The following is a 21,645-nucleotide window of genomic DNA, read 5'->3' as shown; positions in this document are numbered from 1 at the left end:
TGGTCACACGGTACGATTTTAGTCGAAAGCAAATCGAATGAAAAAATCGGATGGAAAATCGAATGAAAAATCGCATCGTGTGACCGCACCTTTAAAGTGTCTTGGAAATGGACCTGCTCCCAAAACTTTAACCTGTTCATTCATCCAGAAAATGTTGGTTAAGATCAAGCATAGCATGCATCCCAGTGTATCATCCAGGCAAGTTTGGTTACCATAAGGCTTATCACTACTAAAAAATGAGCCTTCTCCAAACAACTTGAACCCTATTACTCATCAGGAAAATGTCAGACAGATTCAGCATCTAAAACAAGTCTGGTAGTGTGCATCCTAAGATGTACCATTTGTAATGGTTTGGGCCATGCATATTGGCCTGGGTAGCTTAGTCGGTAGAGCACATGACTAAGTGATGCAGGGGTCCCAGGTTCAACTCCCGGTCCAGCCATACATTTACCGGTACTACTTTCCTGTTACAGATTTAGTACTGTTGACCACCCCTGGACTTGCAGGTGAAAGTCCTGCCAGGGGCAGGAGGGTGAAGACAATTTAAGGGGGAATGTAATGGTTTGGGCCGTGGATTCAGGGGACCAGGGTTCGAATCCTGGTCCGTTCGTTGCTTCTTTCTCCTCTCCCGTTACACATCCATGCAAGTTTGGTCAACATAAGGATTATAGTTATTTGGAAATTAATTTTAAAATTTTTAACCTGCTCCAAACAACCTGGTCAATCTTTGGCTGAAAATGAAGCAACTGAAACCTGACTGGACAAACTGGTACAATGAACCATTCTAGAATCATCCACACATTTCTGATCAATATATGGGATAGAAGTACCAGGTAATTGGAAAGAAATCTGCTCCCAAAACTTTAACCTTGGATTCTGATGGTATTATGTAAGCTCCCTCAACTCTGTTTAGGTGAGCTAACAAGAAAAAAAATCACCTTGCTTCTGCATCAGTATTACTCAGTGGCAACAGATTATGTAGAGTACATGAAAAGATAAAGAACTCATTTGTCAGATCTAAACAATTAGAAAAGAGACATGAACAATTTCTTAATCCATTTATTTAAGATGAAACCACCAATATACTATCAACAGTTGAGCAACAGAAATAGTTTAATACACAGTGTCCTCTGTTATAGCACTAGTTTTGTAGCACATTTATAGCAACATATACATAGTAAAGATAAATTCACCTCAGAAACATAGATGTCAGAATGTGTCCATGAAAGAACAGAATGAGAATGAAACTGAATTTGTCTGAATTTTTTTGATTTCTTTTTGCTTTGCATGAAACATTGAAATGAAAGAGGTTTATGAATGGTTCTGGCACTAACAACATTTTGTAAATACTTTGCATCTTATCTATGGCCACTACCATTGAATAAGACACCAACATTTGGCAACCCATGTGTACATGGCACAAAATTTTACAATAAAAATCCACAAAACATTGTATATGTAAATACACTAGATGTCAAGCTAAATATAACAGAGCTTGTATCAGTATCAACCTGAAAAAAAAAAAAAAAACATCTTCAGATTAAGTTGCAAATTTACTTACATTTTCAAACTTGATTGCACATTTATTTGTCGGCGAAACTTTGGTCATAATGATGTAACACATGGATTGCTGGGGGGTACTGAATTCTACATCATACGCAGGACTAGGCATAGTTATCTTTTCTAATGTTTTTTAGGAAAAGAAATTTTTAATGAGTTTCTAAATATTTCAATGTATAACTTAATAACCATCAATTGTTTTTACTTGAATCTACACCAAAAATCATTTATAGTTTTTTGGAATTTTCTTACTTCTCCAATTCCCACCAAATGTTTCATCACTTCCATAGGGATTCTTTACTTGGTTCTCTAACATTTTAGTAAACACCTATTGTGACATCACGTTGTGCTATGTAATACATGTACTGGACTCCGTATACTGTAGATCACTTTATTTTCGCGACACCTTACTTTCGCGATATAGCTATTTGGTATTTATAAGCGAGACAAAATTTTCGCGAGCTACCCTCTTTGTTGTATATAATCTTTAACAATACAAATATACGCGAGAATAAAATTTTCACGAGCAGACAGACTCGCGTAATTAAATAGATTACATGAAGTGTGTGACTTAGTTACTGTTTTTTTTTTTCTAGCTCTCTTTCCTCAACTCTTTGTCAATAGTTTTATAATTAAAACTGACAATTACAATGATTAAGGAACTTAAGTTGGAGAAAAACTGGTATCTAATTCACACAAGTTGTGGAACCTATATTAAACATAGCAACATGCATGTAAAGGCAGATGAACTACTGTCTTGAGCAGAAAAGCATACTGACAGAATTCTAAATAGCACTTGTGAGAAATTTGACAAATGGTAAAAATTCCATATATAGGTAGAATTTAACAATTTCAGCAACAAGAGTAAACTTCCCCCAATATCTAAATTTTGTTGACAGAAGTTTTAAGCTTTCATGAACAATGACAAACAGTTAAGACATAAATAAATACTCAAATGTTGAATCAATAGGACTATTTCTTGACTATCAAAAAATCCAGGAAAGAAAAATCCAGGTTTTGTACAGAATACACCAGACATTAGGATGTACTTATAGTGACATAGTTAGACAAAAGAATTTAATATTCTTTCACTGAACAAATACTGAGACATGAGACACATTAACCCTTACATCAATAATAACAAGACTTTAACAGTTAGTGTGTCAGTGTTCTGTGTAGAAGATCCATGAGATTCTCCTTCTGTTGAGCAGATACAGAAAATTTTAATGCCCAGGCCACCACTCTCTCAGCAAACCAGTTCACCTCCTCTTGTTTAAGCTGTGTCTGACAGACATTCAGTAGAAGCTTCACCGAGTCTAAAGGATTGGGAAATGGGACCTGAAATTAACAAAATACAAAGGTATTTCATTCACTGCTACTGAATGTGGCCCTCTATTCAAGTGACATTGATTAATCATAATAAGCAATGAAATAATTAGCAAACACAATACATTTTCATGAAGCATAATCAAGATTTAAAGTCCTCATACTTTTCACAATGCTAGTCGGCTTGGATTTATATTCTTAGTTCATCTCATTCATTATCAAAAAATCTTAATTTCAGCAAATGATTCATACATTGTATTTACTGAATAATCCTTTTATGAATATCTATTCAATTATTTCAAATTTTAAAATACAAAGTACTCCTGAAGAATAAAAGGAAGTTCCCTCAATAATCACTTTAACCCCCCTCCCCCCTTTTAAATGAGTAGATTATACCCACTCCCTGTAAATGTGTATTCCTTACCTGTAGATTGTCTGGTCCCCTTTTAAGTTCATGCATCATATACTCCTGTTCATCCTTCAGAATAGCCATTGTTACATAAGGCATTGAGTATTTTTGATCAGCAGACATGTTGTACCATTCATCAGGCACATTGATGTATTTTGCAGGATTAATGAGGTTAGTTAGGTTAGCTTTCCCAGAATGCTCTGCTCCAAGATGGGGCTCGTCTTCCCACAATACCTTGCGAGATTTGTTCAGCACCTCACATGATACACAGATGTCAAATGAGTTTTCAGGGTTTGAGTCATGTGCACTATGAGCAGGGCACAGGTGCTCTCTTGTACTAGAATTCAGAGATTGAGAATCGGATGAAAAAGATCTAGAGAAATGAGGCTGGTCATGATTGTGGTGATGAAAATGAGATAGAATATCCTCCGAGACCCCAGGGAGTAGATGAAGAGGTTCACTATGATGCCTCTTTTTCATAACAGCACTGTGACAATGAGACTGTCTTGAAAACCCCCCAGGTAAAATATCTCTCTCCTCCTCCAACAATGAAACATGTCCATGTGCAAAGTCTCCTCCAGCCTTTGTTTCACTGTGAATGTCTGTTTGGCTGGATGAGAGAGAATTTGGCTTCTGAGCCAAAAGGAGTTGAGATATGGCCTTGTGAATATAGCCCAGAGTTTCCATCAGAGCATATCTCTTCCCCTGTATATCCCATAGGAGACCCCGTGATAAGTGACAGAGTTGGGGCAGTTTCAATTGTGATAAATCAGTCCTCTCACTATCACTGCACTGTCTCTGGAAATCACTTGCTGTGGCTCCTTTTGGTAACTCCACGAATTCTCCACTTTGTGGATCAGTCTTTTCAACCTTAACATCAACAATGCTATCATTTGTAGATGATTCTTTTGTTTCACTGCTACTTTGGTCATTAGTAGCTGCTGACTTTGTGCCTTTGGACTCATTCTTACCCTCTGTAACAGTATCACTCTGTGAACCTGTGGAAGAAGGTTCTCTTATATCACTTGAGGTATTGTCTTTGTCTGATGATTTAGTAGCTTTGGATTCTTCCTTATTAGTTTCACTCACAGTCGTCTCTTGATTATTTTCTACTCCTTCAGAACTGTCATTCTCAGCTTTTTTCACTCTGTCCTCCTGTTTCACAGTTTGACTGGAATCTACTGGTGGCATCTCTGACTTAGTAGAATTTACGTTCCCTCTCGTCATTTGTTGACCATTTTCCTCTTCTTTTTGTACAACTGCAGTCTGCTGCTGGTTAATAGAGTTTAGAATTGCCAAATAATAATAAGCCCTAAGGCAATCCAACTCCCTACATCTCAAGCCTCCACATGACACAGAATCTTCATCTTTAATCTCTGTTAAGTAGCGTTTGATGGTATGCACTTTTGCAGCACCGTCATAATTACTTTTGTTCTCCATGCTGATGACCACTCTCATAGCAGTGATTTCTTGTTGTAGCTTCAACATGTATTTTGGTCCTAAAAACACCAAACATTTATTTCACAAAACTTGCAAATGACAACAGATCTATTTTTGACTTTAATGTCTACAGTATTCTTGAAAGATATCCTAAAAAATTATGTGAGATTAAATCTTCCATTAACATTTGAAAACTGTGCAATCTATCATAAAGTAAAATAAAGTCTATTGATTATACATGTATTGACAAATATTGCCATCTCTGAATACTGATATTGTAATTAATGGATTACTATTGAAATAAACACTTCAATATACAACCATTTACTAAAAATAGCTCTGTAATTATAAGCTTTATTACCAAGAGGAAGAAACAATCTGATGACTGTCTCCATGACAACATAATGTCCGGCTTCCTGTAGACTGCTGATGGCATGGATAAGATGGGAGATGGCGGTGGGTGTCTCCGACATCAGGAAAGACAGCATACACAGGACCAAGTCCACGCTTATCTGGATCAACAACTAAAACAACAACCATATATAATTCATCATTCATACTATCATTGTTACAATATTGTTTAAGGTTGTCATCCCTCTTTTTTAATCATTTCCTAAAAAATCTAGTTTATAATTTAAAATGCACACAATTTCAGCATACCTTGCAGGGGGCAAAATTTGACATAGATATTGTTTTAGCTTGATAATGACAGTGACAGAGTTATCTTTCTTATATAAGGATAGATAGTGGTGTAGTGGTTAGTCCTCTAGCTTTTCTCACTAATGTGATCCGAGTTTGATCTCCATATTGTGAGAGAGTATGAGATCACTCACTCTGACCTGAGGCTTTTGTCTCATGAGTACTCCAGCTTCTTCCAAACTAACAATCCCATATGGAAACAATTTGGCCATTGAGAAGGACTTATACATAAAGAATTATACACCTTGTTACTAACATTTTGTTAACATAACTTTATTTCAGGATATCAGACAAATGACAAAAGGGGGGGAATAAATGACCTGTCTGTTTCAATTACCTTTCTTCACATGAAGTGAAATAAACAAGTCAGGAAAGTAAATAAATTCAAAGCTTTATTTCAATGTTATCTGCCAAAACTCAAGTTAGATTGACAATTGTATATATCTTAAAATGTTACATAAATGAGAAGAAACATCCACATCATCTTTATATAATCTGATTAAGGTTAGGTAAGTCTGGTATCCTGACATTCACCTTAATCATTACACATGTATAAACCTTTTTAGAAAAAAAAAATGTTGGTTATCACATCCAGAATCTCATCAACATTAAAACTTTCTGTGACAGTCACATAAATCCCCCATCTGCAGCTTTCCTTGTAAGGGAAAAACAATGGGATTATAGGAACTGATGACACAAATGTTAATAATGTTTTTCTGGGTAGTCTCTTATGTAAACAAAATTGAAATGGCCTTATCATAATTACGATGTCACCAACTCATTTTAATCCCTATGATCATTCATGGCTGGTTGAATAAATTTGCTTTTATCTCAAAGAATTCTAATTTTCATGCATAAAAAACAATATTTCGGCTACCAGTATCTCCATTAGTAATGGCAACGGGATTTAGTTTTAATCTCAATGTCATTAAGTCACTGAAAGCAAAAAAAAATTCTCAAATTGAATTTTATGGAATTAGGTTATCTACAAAATTTAATACTGCAATGAAAGTTAATCTGACATTTTTTCACTCTTTGATCTATATTGCTTGACAAAAACCCAGTTTTCATGGTGTGTGGCATGTTACCTAGACAATTTATTTTTTTTTTAAAACTACACTGAACTAATCATGAATCCTTCTTAAAACACCCTTTGATAAAGACCAAAAGTATATAAAGGGTATCTATCCCCTCTCTCTGCAAAGTTCTTGGCCTAGACCCACCGCCTAATTTCGATATCTGGTATTATCTACAGGACCACTGGATACTGATAAAAATTGCACAGTTGTGCATTTGGGTGAAATATCTTAGTCCCCAAATGTTTCTTTTAGATTCTTTTAAAAGAAATCCAATATGGGCATTTTATAATCCAGAAAAATTGTAAGGAACTATTGATGAATGGTTAAGACATGCTTTTGTATCTGAATTTTTCAGCCTAAAGGATATGTACAAATAAACAACCCCTATACGCCCACTCCACTTTGTTTTTTCACCTGTAGGATAAGCATTAGTGATACCTGTAAGATGTCCTCCTGGCTCTGTTTGCCAGCCTGTATAATACTTAACCATTAGTGATAGTATTAGTGATAACTGTAAGATGTCCTCCTGGCTCTGTTTGCCAGCCTGTAGGATACTTAAGCATTAGTGATAGTATTAGTGATACCTGTAAGATGTCCTCCTGGCTCTGTTTGCCAGCCTGTATAATACTTAACCATTAGTGATAGTATTAGTGATAACTGTAAGATGTCCTCCTGGCTCTGTTTGCCAGCCTGTATAATACTTAACCATTAGTGATAGTATAAGTGATAACTGTAAGATGTCCTCCTGGCTCTGTTTGCCAGCCTGTAGGATACTTAAGCATTAGTGATAGTATTAGTGATACCTGTAAGATGTCCTCCTGTCTTTGTTTGCCAGCCTGTAGAATACTTAACCATTAGTGATAGTATTAGTGATACCTGTAAGATGTCCTCCTGTCTCTGTTTGCCAGCCTGTATAATACTTAACCATTAGTGATAGTATTAGTGATACCTGTAAGATGTCCTCCTGTCTTTGTTTGCCAGCCTGTAGGATACTTAAGCATTAGTGATAGTATTAGTGATACCTGTAAGATGTCCTCCTGGCTCTGTTTGCCAGCCTGTAGGATACTTAAGCATTAGTGATAGTATTAGTGATACCTGTAAGATGTCCTCCTGGCTCTGTTTGCCAGCCTGTAGGATACTTAAGCATTAGTGATAGTATTAGTGATACCTGTAAGATGTCCTCCTGGCTCTGTTTGCCAGCCTGTAGGATACTCAGTGATTTGTACATTTCCTCCAAGCTTTCTGTATCCATGATAATTCCTAGATTGCTATAAAATATCCTTAAGGTATGATGTGGAAAAGTCAAACCATCAGTTAACCAGGGTTTCCATGGTGACAGAGTGTCCCTATCTTTATTGTCAAGGATAAAATCTGAAATATAAACAGGGGGTCACATTACTCATTCTTGTGTTGAGGAGACAATGCATATGTTTTTGTTTTCTTGATTATTAGTTATTGATGCATTTCTTTCCTCATTTTCTGCTCTTATGTTTCTACTTGCATCAAATAAAGATAAACTTTCCTTTCCTTTAAACTCTGATCATTTCATAAAAGTACATATATTTTGTGAGAAACAAAACATCTTTTTGAATATTAAAAACAATTTTAGAAAAGAGCTAGAGATCATCAAACTCTTTTTTTTTATGATATTGATGACATCAATTCTCTTTGATACATTCATCATACATCAGTATTAGTTTTATAAATGTCATTCAGAACTTCAAATCAATCTTCATTGAAATATAATGAAATCATTCTTGTTGTATATTCACTATTGATTTATCATTCCTTTTCCGTACCTGGTAAGAAGAGTTTCGAGTCAGTCTGCCAGTTTGAGAATTTATCATTCTCTATATTCAGTATTTCTGGGTGGTGGTTTTGGATTGCCTTGGCAACCAGTTCATGCATACCACTGACCGCAATTAATGCCTATTGAAAACCAAAGAAAAGAGCAAATTACACTGATGAGTCAATCACCTAAACTATGATATTACTGCTTTCAAAAGGAACAAAGGAAATAGAAATAATTTTTTCTTCCAAATTACAAAGAAACTCTGTATTATTAAATGCCCAATATCTTTTTATATTGCCCATTTGCAGATTGTGCAGCTTAGTTAAGGATGCACATAGGTGTGGGAAAACAATTAAACAAAAAACAAAAACAAAAAACCAAACAAAAACATGCCTGAATAAATACAAATGTTTTTTTTTTTGTACACGCTCAAATAATTTTGCTTCCAATAAATAATGCAAGATACATTGACATGCAAATAATCTTGCCATAATAACATCATAACTCTAACCCAACACAGAATGAAAGTGAACTTGATCTTGCTGTACTGACGGAGATGACATCACTGACTAGTTTGACACACAGTTTCTGTAAGGTGAGGTGTAGATCAAGCTATTATCGTAGTTTGTTAATATGAAAATTAATATGAAAGAAATGCAATCTGACTAAGACATATTCTTGAATATAACAATCCACATTTTATATTCCAGTTGAATTGATAGTGAGCAGACCTTTTATAAAGCTGTAGAATGGAACACTTCTACAATTACATACTGGAATGACAGGCACACGAGTCCTATAAAATCCTTAAGGTTCAAGGATATCCACTTCACTAAAAATTGACTTTTTAAACACATGTAGATATTTTCCCTACTATTTTGAAAAAAAAAAATGGGTTGAGTGTAGGCTTTTACTTTATTTTGTAATTTAACATTATTTCTATGGGTATTAAGACTTAGTCCATAGTTTATTGAAAGACAGCAAAATTTCATGTACTTTCCAAGTACATGTATAAGAAACTTACTCTCCGCACTTTTATGGTAATAAATTTGTATTGAAGAAAACTCTATCAATTTCATAGCCAAAAGATATCCATATATTGTTGAACTTTTTAAACCAAACCTGTCATGTGATAGCTGATGCAAGTGACTTCACTTAAATGGCTATACAAATTGCAGAATTTCCATTCATTAAAAATCATACGTTTTGCAAAAAAAAAAAAAAAAAAAAAAAATATTCATATCATATACATTTTCTCAAAGTATTTTTTTTTTTTTTGCCAGGTGCAACCTTAACCTAGTTGCATTTGATCTTTGAAGGAATTTACAGTTTTAGATGTTTTAAAGAAGACAATACTGTTTATGACTATTCAACTTTGTAAAATGAAAACATCATCTGATACTCTGTATGTCAGTACTAGAGATATGGTCAGTCTGTCCAACAATCCCTATCTTACTGAAGTATCAATTTCAATCTTGATATCTTGAATTCTTATACACATCATATTTTTCTGAAAGTCCTACAATGTTTGAGATATTGAGGTTTAACTCTCTATGAATGTGCATGTGTATATGCATTTAAGACTTTAATGAGTTTTGAATAGTTTTACTCATTTCATTCCATAACTACTTTGTAGTGGTATATAATTACTAAAATAAAGTGCACAGAATTGCAATCCTTTTTTAAAAGCAATTTTGACATGCTTCCTTATATCAAACAGATTATATTTTATCAAATGAAAAATTAAATTACCAAGAAACAAAATCCCATAGGTTCCCTAACAAAATCCCATAGGTTCCCTACTGCTTAGAAAGACACACATCATAATCAAATGCTATGTCTCTGTCTGACAAAAAATGCTAGCAATTCGGATATACCAAGTCAGATATAAATTCTAGTCCCTTGTGACATCACACATAATTCTGTTACAGCATCAAGATACTACAGGATTGTTCTACTTTGGCAAAAATACATTAGTTTGGGTAAGATAGGAAGAAAAAATCCCTATGGAAATGGTACTTTTCTAATATTCTAGTATGACCTTAAATTAAAGGTCCCTATCTCTTATAACTCAATACTGAACTTACAGACTGATGATATGGTCAGAAAAACGACCGATCAAATCGATACATGACTAAAAGTAACACAAAGTGACCTTTCTTTGATCTCTATAAGAATTACAGAAACATAAACAAGAGGCTCATAGACCTTGACAATCACCCAACCATCAGGACTTTTCTCTGCAACTCAGGCTACTGGTAGAACTCAGGATTGAGAACCTCTTGTTTATTATCATAACTAAAAATTGAGTTTATCTGCTAAATGCTTTGGAATAAACTAGATTAAATTATATATATATATATATATATATATATATATATATATATATATATATATATATATATATATATATATATCATAATGCATTTTCAATACATGCATATCATTAATTTTGCCCCTATGCGATGCCTAAATTACTGGAATGTGATTTAAGTACAGGGAAAATTAGTCATTAAAATCATGCAAATGAGTTACCTAAAGTCTAAGAGCATTAAGAAGAAGATATCTGAAGATTCCATTTATTTTGGCCCCAACCCCTTAGGAACAACATAACAACGAACCATATAATTCTCTGTTTTGTTCCCCTTCATCCATAAATGATTTATACCAAATTTGGTTTGAAATTTGAAATTGACCGGGCTAATTTAGAAGTAGCAAGTGTTTAAAAGTTTATGGACGATGTACAGAGGCCTATAATAGATAAAGTCTAGTTGCTGGAGTGTCTCTTCGATGGCATCACTGAAGTATTGTAAATCATTATGTCTCCATTTCTTTTTCCCATCAGGTATTACCAAAAAGTCTAGCATGTCAATTATTAAATTCCATATGCTTTCTATCATTATTGTAAATTTTATTCTTTATTATTTAAGAAGTGTACTTTTAAAGCTGTGTATTTAAAATAAAACACACACACACAAACAAACGAACAAAGTAGGATGTAAAGGCAAATGCTTTGAGAGACTGGCTTCATTACTTAATCACTCAGGAAACTGGGACATCAGATGAATAGATTGATCAATTAAAGATGCAATATCTTTTTCTGTTCAAATTGATTGCACAATCTGCAGAATAATCTCTGAAGCATTAATATAAAACAGACAATGCAAATCAGATTGCTTTCCATATCTGCCTCAGACAATGAAGAGCTCTTGTCCTGGACATTACAAATCTCTATAGATTGTAACTGTAATCTTACAGTATAATGGTCTCTGAAAGGCCACAACTTTACAGTGTAGTCTCATGAGATGGCTTGTCATGTAAAATTTGAAGAAATCAAAATCTATAGAATGCATTAAAAGCAGCTGGAAACGGAGATTCATAAAAATTGAGACCTTGGGATTCTGCTACTGACTACCAAATGACAAAAAGTTCATGTAAACTTTCTAGACTGCCTCTGAATTTCTCCACAAATAAATAATAAGACCTAAAGATTTAAAATAATAACCACACTATAATTCTGTCTTTTTTTCATGCTGTGACCCTGACCTTGTGTAAATAACCTTTGGTGAGGTTTACCATAATAAACAACTTTTATGTCAGATATGAACTACCATTACTTTATAATTTAATACTGGAAACAATTAGGTGAAAACCTTTCAAGTAGTTCTTAGAATCTAAGAAATTTCTTAATATAACCTATGGATTTATATAGTATGGACGAGTTTTTGTCCCTTTTATTTATTTAACCTCATCCTTAACCCCATTAGTTTAATATATTTAAAATTTTGCAAGTTTACAAATAAAAATCTTAAGTATTTATAAATGAATTCAAAATGAGACTAAATGTTCATTAATGCACTTCTGAGAGAGATATTATTTAAAGAAATAAAAACTACAAAAATACAAATTTACCCAGAAATTGATATACAGTTGAACTTAGGTATCTCGAACATTGATACTTGAATATCATGGCTATTTTGAAGTCATTTGGAAGTCTTAACCCCTTTTTCTCTAGGTATTTAACCCTCAATATCTGAAATCCTTTGATATCTCTCTCAGTTTTTTTTTTCTCAGACCCATTGAGTTCAAGATAAGGAGGTTTGACTGTATTTCAAAAGTTAAAAAAGAAGGATATACATGATGAAAATAATGTTCCAGGTCACATGTTTGCTTGACACATTCAAGTTTTGAAGGTTTATTTCCTGATATCTACACAGCATTGACAGTTAAATGGATTTCCATGCATGTCTCATGCCTAAATCAATCAATTTAAAAACCTTAAAACAATTCATTTTGACAGATGATGTCTCACCTGAAATGCTTTTTGCTCTTTAAGATATGTGTAGGCTTGACTCCATTCCCATTTTAACAAGAACTGTTGTAGCAGTTTGTGGGCATAGGCCATTCCTGACTGCTTTTCATTGGCAATCATAGAAATTCGGGCAGCAGTGTGGAGGCTCGCGGTGCAGTTGTATCTTCTGGCCAACAAAACTGCCGCATTCTGAACCTGCTGCATGGCAAGGTGGCTAAAAGGAAAAAAAATTAAGTGCAAAAGTTTAAAAAAAAAAAGCTGAAAAAAGCTAAAGATTGCATAATTCTGAAAGTAATCTTCAAACATTGAACTTTATTTGATTCATTATGAAGTAATTTTATTAACACAACAGAAAAATAGTCATTGAATAATTAAATTAAATTTCTTTTAAAAAAGCAACAAAGTTTATTTTGAACAATAGAATTTCTTCTCAGTGGTGTTCTATTCCTAGATCTGAATTCTCTGGAACAGAACCAACCATTTAGCAGCTTGCTCGAAATTTCCGTCTTTTGTAAGTTGGTGCGCCCACAGCGTGTATAGATCTTCCAAAACTGGGTCGATAGGTGACAGTCGGACCTTGGCCAGAGCAATGGCTTCTCTGAAAAAAGAAAAAGTCATTAGTCAATATCCAACAGTGCAATCAAAGGGAAACAGGGCTTTAAATGCTATCTGAAAAATCGGCACTCAAACCTCAGGCAATTAGGATGCATAAATGAATAAAAAAGATTTACTTGCATCAGTATGCACGATAAATGTCAGTGTGATCAGTTGAAGTATGATTAACAAACACCAAATAAAGGTTTTTGATGTATGAAAAATCATAAAATTTGGTTTTTTCTGGGTTTCACATGCCCAATTATTTTTTGTTAAAGAGATCAAGAGATATGTGACATATTTATAAACTTAATTTCTGACTCACACTGAATAATAAAACAAAGAATTAAGGAACCAATTTCACATAGGGAAGTTCCGTCAAATCAACCTTTGTGATCAAAGAAAATTTGTCTTTTGTATACCATGGTACTTAATCTTCTTTAACTTGTAAGTTGTATTTTGTGCATAATGATGCCTTAATAACCCAGATTTCAAGGCACCTGTAACTTATTGATGTTTGCTCTACATTCATAGATGCATGACTTTTAATTGGAATTAAAACTGGGCTAAGCCTAGAGAATACAGGTAAATGCATAATCTAATTTCCTGCTCCATGATTTTAATTCCCCTGATTTACCCCTCAAGGATATCATCCACCAGGGATTTTTTTGAGAGAAAGTTCAGTTCAAAAAATTCTGTAATAAATACTCTACAAAACAAATCATTTGCAAGCAGGTGCATTTCTTTATCCCTAAAATATTGAGGGTTAAAATCAGAAAAATACTAGTGCAAAAGATTAACCAGAATATTAATGGTGTAATAAAGAGAATTTTTATACAATAAACATTTGTGAAAACAAAACAATAAAACAACTATTAATCCTATTCAGGTATGGCATTTTTATCTGTTCCTTGCATGTGCAATTTTACTTTCTTGACAAATATCAGGAAAGGACAAGATCCATAAATTTACATGACCCCCCCCCCCCTTTAAAAAAAAAATTGTGCTAATCTGATTATATTTGCTTTGTTATTGAAAAAAAAGCATTGTTAAAAAAAATTGACTTTTCCAACCATTTAAAGGACAAAAAAAAAGCTTGGAAAAAATGCTAAAGAATTCGTAAAAAAAAATTGTACATTTAATTGCTTTATTAATTTGCTTAAATACATATTTATCAGGAAGTTTTCCTTTTAAGTCTTTATCTTTGCATTCTCCCCAAATCTGTAATTTAATATCTGTATTGAAATTCAATGCCAAAACATGAAAAAATTGAAATCCCCCAAATTTAATGTAAATTTACTCTAATTTTACCTAGTGACAAAACATTAGGAAAGGGGGAGGGGGATATGTGAGCAAAGGTAACACACACACACCAATGTAAAAAAAAAATCTGTTGTGCATGCATTACCTTATTTTAATATCTGGCCCCAGGATCATAAAACAAACTTAGGTTTAGGTCAAAAAAATTTAATCATCTGGAAGATATTTAATACTTTGATTAATGCTGAAACTCTTAATATGCAAATAACAGCAGTTTAAGAATGTAATGTGGAATAACATATTCATTTTGGACTATTTGATTTCTTGATCATTTCAGCACATTACATAGATTTTGACTTAAGCTTAAGATGTATCATGATCCTGGGGCCTGACCATTTTAACTTTTTTGAGAAAAAAAGACATATTTTCTAGTCTACACCAAATCTCTACAGCTTTAAATCTCTTGGAAACAAATCATTATGTGACATAGTATCTGGTATTCAATTTCACATGGATAGCAATTTTCATTTTGCCTCTTCATTATTAAGATTAATAGTCAAAGGGTTCTATATACTCTTTGGAGTAATAAAATGCACTCCAGTAGTTCAAATACTATGACAAAGTGTCCATGTCAGCTTGTTCAAGACAATGCTTCCTTTAAACAGTCAATAATACTCAACAGATTCACCACATGATGACGTTCGTTCTTACGTCAGCACTTAATCAATACAAAAGGAAATCTTCAACATATTTTGACAGGGTGCACTTTACTTTTTCAAGGATATGAAACTCCTTTTTTACAGCTTAAATAGACACTGATGCTTTACTTCCTACAGGGGCAATTCAAAACTGAACATCTCATTTTAATCCAGTTTTATCAGCCTGCAAGTATGCTTTTATTTGGTTTGTGGCTTTTTTACAAAGGTAATCCATGTTGTTGACTATTTAAATAATATCATTATAATGCTATCAAAATAAGGCATAAATAACTGTATCAAAGTTAAGAGAAAATATTTTTTAAGCAAGGTGTGTTTTGTGAAACACTGATGCCCCATCTTGACAGCTCATTGCCAAGATTAAAGTTTTTCAAATGAAAATCGAACTCCAGAGGTTAAAGTTTTTTAAAAGTAGGACAAACTTCAAGGTCAAAAGTTAAAAGGTCAAAAACAGTGGTATCAAAAGGGAGGTCTTGTCAAACAGAATACACAAGTGAAATATGAAAGCCCTACCATCAACTATTCTAAAGTTATGGCTAAGATTAACAGGATTTAAAGTAAATCAAACTCCAAGGTCAACGTCAATGGTCAAATAATGTTGATACCCAGGGGAAGGTCTTGATACAAGTAATAATATGTGAAATATGAAAGCCCTAGAACCAACTGTTCAAAAGTTATGGCCAAGGTTAGAGTGAAACATAAAAGTTACACTTCCAATTTAAAAGTTATGGCCAATGTTAAAGTTTGGTAAAATTTTGCAAAAGTGGGTCAAACTCCAAGGTCAAGAGGTCAAATATTTTGGTACCCAAAGAAAGGTCTTTTCACAAGGAATACACATGTGAAATATAATAGCCCTAGCACCAACCAATCAGAAGTTATGGGCAAAGTTAAAGATTTTGCAGACAAACAGACCAAAAACTATATCTTTGAATACAGGGGCATAAAAAAAATTGTATAAAAAAGGGTCTCGAACTTTCATGTGCTTAATTGTCTCACTCATAAAAATTGCACTGCAAGATGCAATTCATTGAATAACATCTCAGTAAATTGGCTATCATTATTTGTATGCCACAGTAATTAGGCTATCAGTATTTGTATGCCACAGTAACAGGCTATCAGTATTTGTATGCCACAGTAATTAGGCTATCAGTATTTGTATGCCACAGTAATTAGGCTATCAGTATTTGTATGCCACAGTAACCAGGCTATCAGTATTTGTATGCCACAGTAATTAGGCTATCAGTATTTGTATGCCACAGTAACCAGGCTATCAGTATTTGTATGCCACAGTAACCAGGCTATCAGTATTTGTATGCCACGGTAACTAGGCTATCAGTATTTGTATGCCACAGTAACTAGACTATTAGTATTTGTGTGCCACAGTAACTAGACTATCAGTATTTGTATGCCACAGTAACTAGGCTATCAGTTTTTGTATGCCACATTAAGTAGGCTATCAATATTTGTATGCCACATTAACTAGGCTATCAGTTTTTGTATGCCACAGTAACTAGGCTATCAGTTTTTGAATGCCACAGTAACTAGGCTATCAGTATTTGTATGCCACAGTAACTAGGCTATTAGTATTTGTATGCCACAGTAACTAGAATATCAGTATTTGTATGTCACAGTAACTAGGCTATGGTATTTGTGTGCCACAGTAACTAGGCTATCAGTATTTGTATGCCACAGTAACCAGGCTATCAGTATTTGTATGCCACAGTAACCAGGCTATCAGTATTTGTATGCCACGGTAACTAGGCTATCAGTATTTGTATGCCACAGTAACTAGACTATTAGTATTTGTGTGCCACAGTAACTAGACTATCAGTATTTGTATGCCACAGTAACTAGGCTATCAGTTTTTGTATGCCACATTAAGTAGGCTATCAATATTTGTATGCCACATTAACTAGGCTATCAGTTTTTGTATGCCACAGTAACTAGGCTATCAGTTTTTGAATGCCACAGTAACTAGGCTATCAGTATTTGTATGCCACAGTAACTAGGCTATTAGTATTTGTATGCCACAGTAACTAGAATATCAGTATTTGTATGTCACAGTAACTAGGCTATGGTATTTGTGTGCCACAGTAACTAGGCTATCAGCATTTGTATGCCACAGTAAACCAGAAGGAATTTTTTTACAACTTACAACATACAGCAAACATAATTCATAAATTCTTTTCATTTGTACAGCAATTCATTCAAATGTGGTCTAAAATGTCAGGAAATGTGACAAAAAATTACAGGAGATATAAGAACGACCACAATAAAACTAAGTTAACTGAGCATAAAATGACTCAATGCAAAACAGACACCTTTGTCACAGTACCTGTAAGTTACTATGGTGAGGAGAGCGTATTTGAACAGAAAGTGACATAAAACTGGAAGACATGAATTTCATTAGATGGACATCAAACAAGAAAGTGAAAGGCAGGAGTTGTATTAGTTGGGCTTGGTCTCAAGTTAGAAACTTTTAGATAGAAGCTGCATTATCTAGGCTTGGTTTTCAAGCTAGAAAGTTTTAGACAGAAGCTGCATTATCTAGACTTGGTTTTCAAGCTAGAATGTTTTAGATAGAAGCTGCATTATCTAGGCTTGGTTTTCAAGCTAAAAAGTTTTAGATAGAAGCTGCATTATTTAGGCTTGGTTTTCAAGCTAGAAAGTTTTAGACAGAAGCTGCATTATCTAGACTTGGTTTTCAAGCTAGAAAGTTTTAGATAGAAGCTGCATTATCTAGGCTTGGTTTTCAAGCTAAAAAGTTTTAGATAGAAGCTGCATTATCTAGGCTTGGTTTTCAAGCTAGAAAGTTTTAGATAGAAGCTGCATTATCTAGGCTTGGTTTTCAAGCTAGAAAGTTTTAAATAGAAGCTGCATTAAGTAGGCTTGGTTTTCAGACTAGAAAGCTGCTGAAGATAGTTGTATTAACAGGGGATGTCATCTAGCTAGACAACTGAGGACAGTTGTATTAAATCGTCTGGTCTTCAAGCTAGAAAGATGTCTTCAAACTAGAAGGCTGAAGACAGATGCTGTATTATCTAGGCTTGGTGTTAGGCTAGAAAGCTGGACAGGGGCTTGGTCTTTAAGCTAGAAAACTGAAAACAGGGCTTGTATTAACTTTTAAGGTGAAAACAGAAGTTATATTAGCTATGTTTGGTTTCCAAGCTAGAAAGCTACAGACAAGCTGTGATATCTAGGTTCTTGGTTCTTATGTTAGAAAGCTATTAAGATAGGGGTTGTATTAGCTGGGCATGGTCTTCAAGGAAGGAAAACAAATATCAAACAAATATGAACAATTGATTTCATAAAATAATGAAATTTGTAAATGTAATGATAACCTTGACTCAAGGTCAACCTGACAGGCATGGATGCTGTGCATCTTTCAAGTAAGAAACTTTGCCATAAAAACTAATGAAAAATTATTTTGAAAATTTTAACCAAAAACTCACATTTGAATTTTAATATAATCTGGTCAAGATTAGCTTTACCATGCCATTTAAACATTAAAAAAATATGAAATTTGTAGAACATTGACCTGATTTCCTCAAATGCTGCCAACGATTTGAAGGTATCACAAATTGCTCTCTGTACATCTATACAAGTGAGCTGATAGGAGAACAAGATGCTATGTGTCAAGCATACATTACATTTTTTTGGTAACATTTCTCTTAATTAACTCACTCATAATAGTCCTTGGGAATGATACTTTAATTCATATAGCACATTAACCTTATATAAGAGATTTTAAGTAATTCACCTCAAAAATATCGCTCATAAAAGTCTGGAAATAAAGAGAATTTACACTCAAAATCTACATCTATGGAAAAAAATTGATGTAAAACAACCCCCAAAGTGGCAGATATAGGAAACACATAAAACTACAAATGCTTAGTCAGATATTTATTTTACTCCTATAACTGATCTTCTTGACAGATCTTGAGTGAGGTAAGTATTTATAAAGAGTTCAAGGAGAAGTTAAAAAAAAGAAAACCTAATCATTGGTTTATTCCTTGGAGCTCAAAAGTTATTGAATAAAGCTGTCAACATTTATAACTATTACCACAGATCAAGGGTCCATGACCTATATGTGAGAGACCTTGCTTAGAAACATGCCAATCGTAGAAAAAAAAACATCATGCCATCAGGCCCCACTCCCACCAATTAATGCTCAAAAAAAGGGGGAGGCTACCTTATTTGTTTTCAAAAAGTGTTCAATTTCCCCTCAAAGCATGCCAAAGATCAAGCCCCTGTCAAGAGATCCCCCTCAGACAAAAGAAATTGACAGGCTTTTTCTGGTCATAAGCAACAACACAGATCTAGGTTATTGTTATATGCTTGTGAATACAAAGGGGTGTACTATTGATTGAAAAACTCTTTTAAATTAATGAAAAATGTCATATGCATTGTTAATTTTCATGATATTTAATGATAAAAGGACACCATATTGTGTTCCACTCCATTCTGAGTTTGTGAAGGATAACAAAAGGTGGTAAAATCAATGGGAAAATGCTATTCAAGTTCATGAAAAGTTTACGTAAATGAGATACGCAACATATTTTTTATATTTACAGAATTCAAATATATCTCCAACAAAATTTTGAAATTTACATTGCAGTAAAATTCTCTAAATTAAACACTTTAAGAATCTTGATTTTACAAAGATAACAATTCAATGTTGTTTCTGTCTCATACTTTTTTCCTCATTCAAAAAATTTTCATAAGTAGGGACAAAGTTCTGTACATAATGAAATTCCTAACAAAATTAGTACATGCATTTCCCAACATTCCTTTTAATGACCTTCACAACCTTAAGGGCACCTGTTCATTAACACCAAATCACACACATAAAGATCTCAGGACTGCACCTACTTAAATAGGCGGTGTCTTTTGAACAAGTCGATGGCACTGTAGACCTTGTGGCATGCCAGGAGGTAGGTGGCGGCTTTGTGGTACTGTCCCTCCTGTTCTAGCTGGGTGGCGTAATCCTCGCAAACTGTCATCCAGGTATCAAAGGCAGCTGCAATAAGAAAACAGTGTTAAAGAGGGGGAAATGGAACACCCATGAGAAAATTTCTACACAAAATCTTTGGATCTTTTGTGTTGTATTTCTAAGTGCTTGCAAAAACCACCATGCTGCAAACAATAAGAGATTCTTTCTTACAGGCTGCCATGTTGAATTTTCTATTCGTTTTTTTTATAACAATTTCTCAACAATAGACCATGTACCCTTTCCATGGATATTCTATATAATCTTGAGCACTAGCTCTACTCTGGGAAGCTATAGAATTCATCAAATGTATTTTATGAGACCATTTACTTCTGGCAAAATTCATTGATACATATGATGCATTTTGAACATTGTTATGGGTTAAGTTCTCCAAGTTGTCAATATCAATGTTAGAAAACACAGAGATTTTATTTTTTCAGAAAAGTTCTTGTGAAACACTGTATAACTCTCTCTGTAAACTTCACTTCCATTGGTAATAGTTTGGTTCACAACTGTAGTTCTTCAGTTCTGCATATAAGAGGATCCAGAAGTGCAATCTTATAAAATTAACATAATATATATTTAATAGCAATACCAGCTATCTCTAAATATTTACTGTAACTAAATAGATCTTTTACAGCATTTCTAGAATACCTTATATTGTGTTTAACAAGTTCAACTACAACCATTAAACCTTGATGTACTAACCCATGGGTGCCATGGCAACCAACCAATCAGAGAGTTCCTCCCTCTCACGAGCCTGTCGGAGGACGCCATTTATATTTCCTTTCCAAATCTCCAGCTGGTAATAGTAATCCATGTTTTCATGGTCTTTGTGGTACTGACCTGTCAAGAAACCAAAGACCATAAAAAGGTCAAGGTGAAACAGAATATGAAGGTCATAAAAAATGAGGTAAATATATAAATTTCTTTTCCCAAGTTGTGACATGCATAAATATGAAATTTCACCTATTTAGACAATAAAAAAAATGAGACCCTTTTGGTAGTTAAGCTATCCTCATTCATCATGATGGATGTAGAGGTTTAAAAATACTACCTTATAATAGATGTAAAGAAGATACTATAATGGTTTACACAGAGAATAAATAAATCTCTTTATATAAACACATCAGGTGAGAAAGATTTGGGTCATATCAAGTTCCTGACAAGTGCACTAGTCCACAAAATCAGGTTTCACATAAATTTACTGCCATATAAAATATTCTGATTTGGATTTATGCCTCCTTTACACTTCAGATGTTAAAGTGTCCATATTATATCGACAAGTTAAATACTGGTATATTTTCTTCACATAAAACATTGCCCTCCATAGCACAATCAATAATATACTTGTCAAACAATTTTTAGGGGTCATAAGGAGAACAAACATGAAATTGTGCAATAGAAATTTAATTCTACATGAAGTTATCATGCAAGAATAAGCATTTCTAAAAGAGTAAAACAAAAA

The 21,645-nt window shown here is 33.8% G+C and overlaps 1 protein-coding gene across 5 annotated transcripts in view; it reads right to left on the bottom strand.

Moving 5' to 3' along the window:
* Nucleotides 1-1,044: 1,044 nt before the first annotated feature.
* Nucleotides 1,045-21,645, bottom strand: part of LOC133173788 (uncharacterized) — a 74,085-nt gene continuing 53,484 nt past the window's right edge. For all 5 annotated transcript variants that reach the window (XM_061308833.1, XM_061308829.1, XM_061308830.1 and 2 more), the window contains 9 exons: nt 20,886-21,023; nt 20,060-20,207; nt 13,096-13,215; nt 12,618-12,831; nt 8,313-8,442; nt 7,682-7,884; nt 5,097-5,259; nt 3,311-4,794; nt 1,045-2,898 (listed from right to left, as the gene is read on the bottom strand). In XM_061308833.1, the coding sequence (XP_061164817.1) occupies nt 2,716-2,898; nt 3,311-4,794; nt 5,097-5,259; nt 7,682-7,884; nt 8,313-8,442; nt 12,618-12,831; nt 13,096-13,215; nt 20,060-20,207; nt 20,886-20,997 (2,757 nt within the window). In that variant the 5' untranslated portion in view covers nt 20,998-21,023 and the 3' untranslated portion in view covers nt 1,045-2,715. The remainder of the gene's footprint in view (nt 2,899-3,310; nt 4,795-5,096; nt 5,260-7,681; nt 7,885-8,312; nt 8,443-12,617; nt 12,832-13,095; nt 13,216-20,059; nt 20,208-20,885; nt 21,024-21,645) is intronic.

Source organism: Saccostrea echinata, unplaced genomic scaffold, assembly GCF_033153115.1.
Source record: "Saccostrea echinata isolate AGI-Se365-2 ecotype Australia unplaced genomic scaffold, CSIRO_AGI_Sech_v1 ptg000056l, whole genome shotgun sequence".
Taxonomy (NCBI): Eukaryota; Metazoa; Mollusca; class Bivalvia; order Ostreida; family Ostreidae; genus Saccostrea; species Saccostrea echinata.
This window is presented reverse-complemented; position numbering and strand designations above follow the sequence as displayed.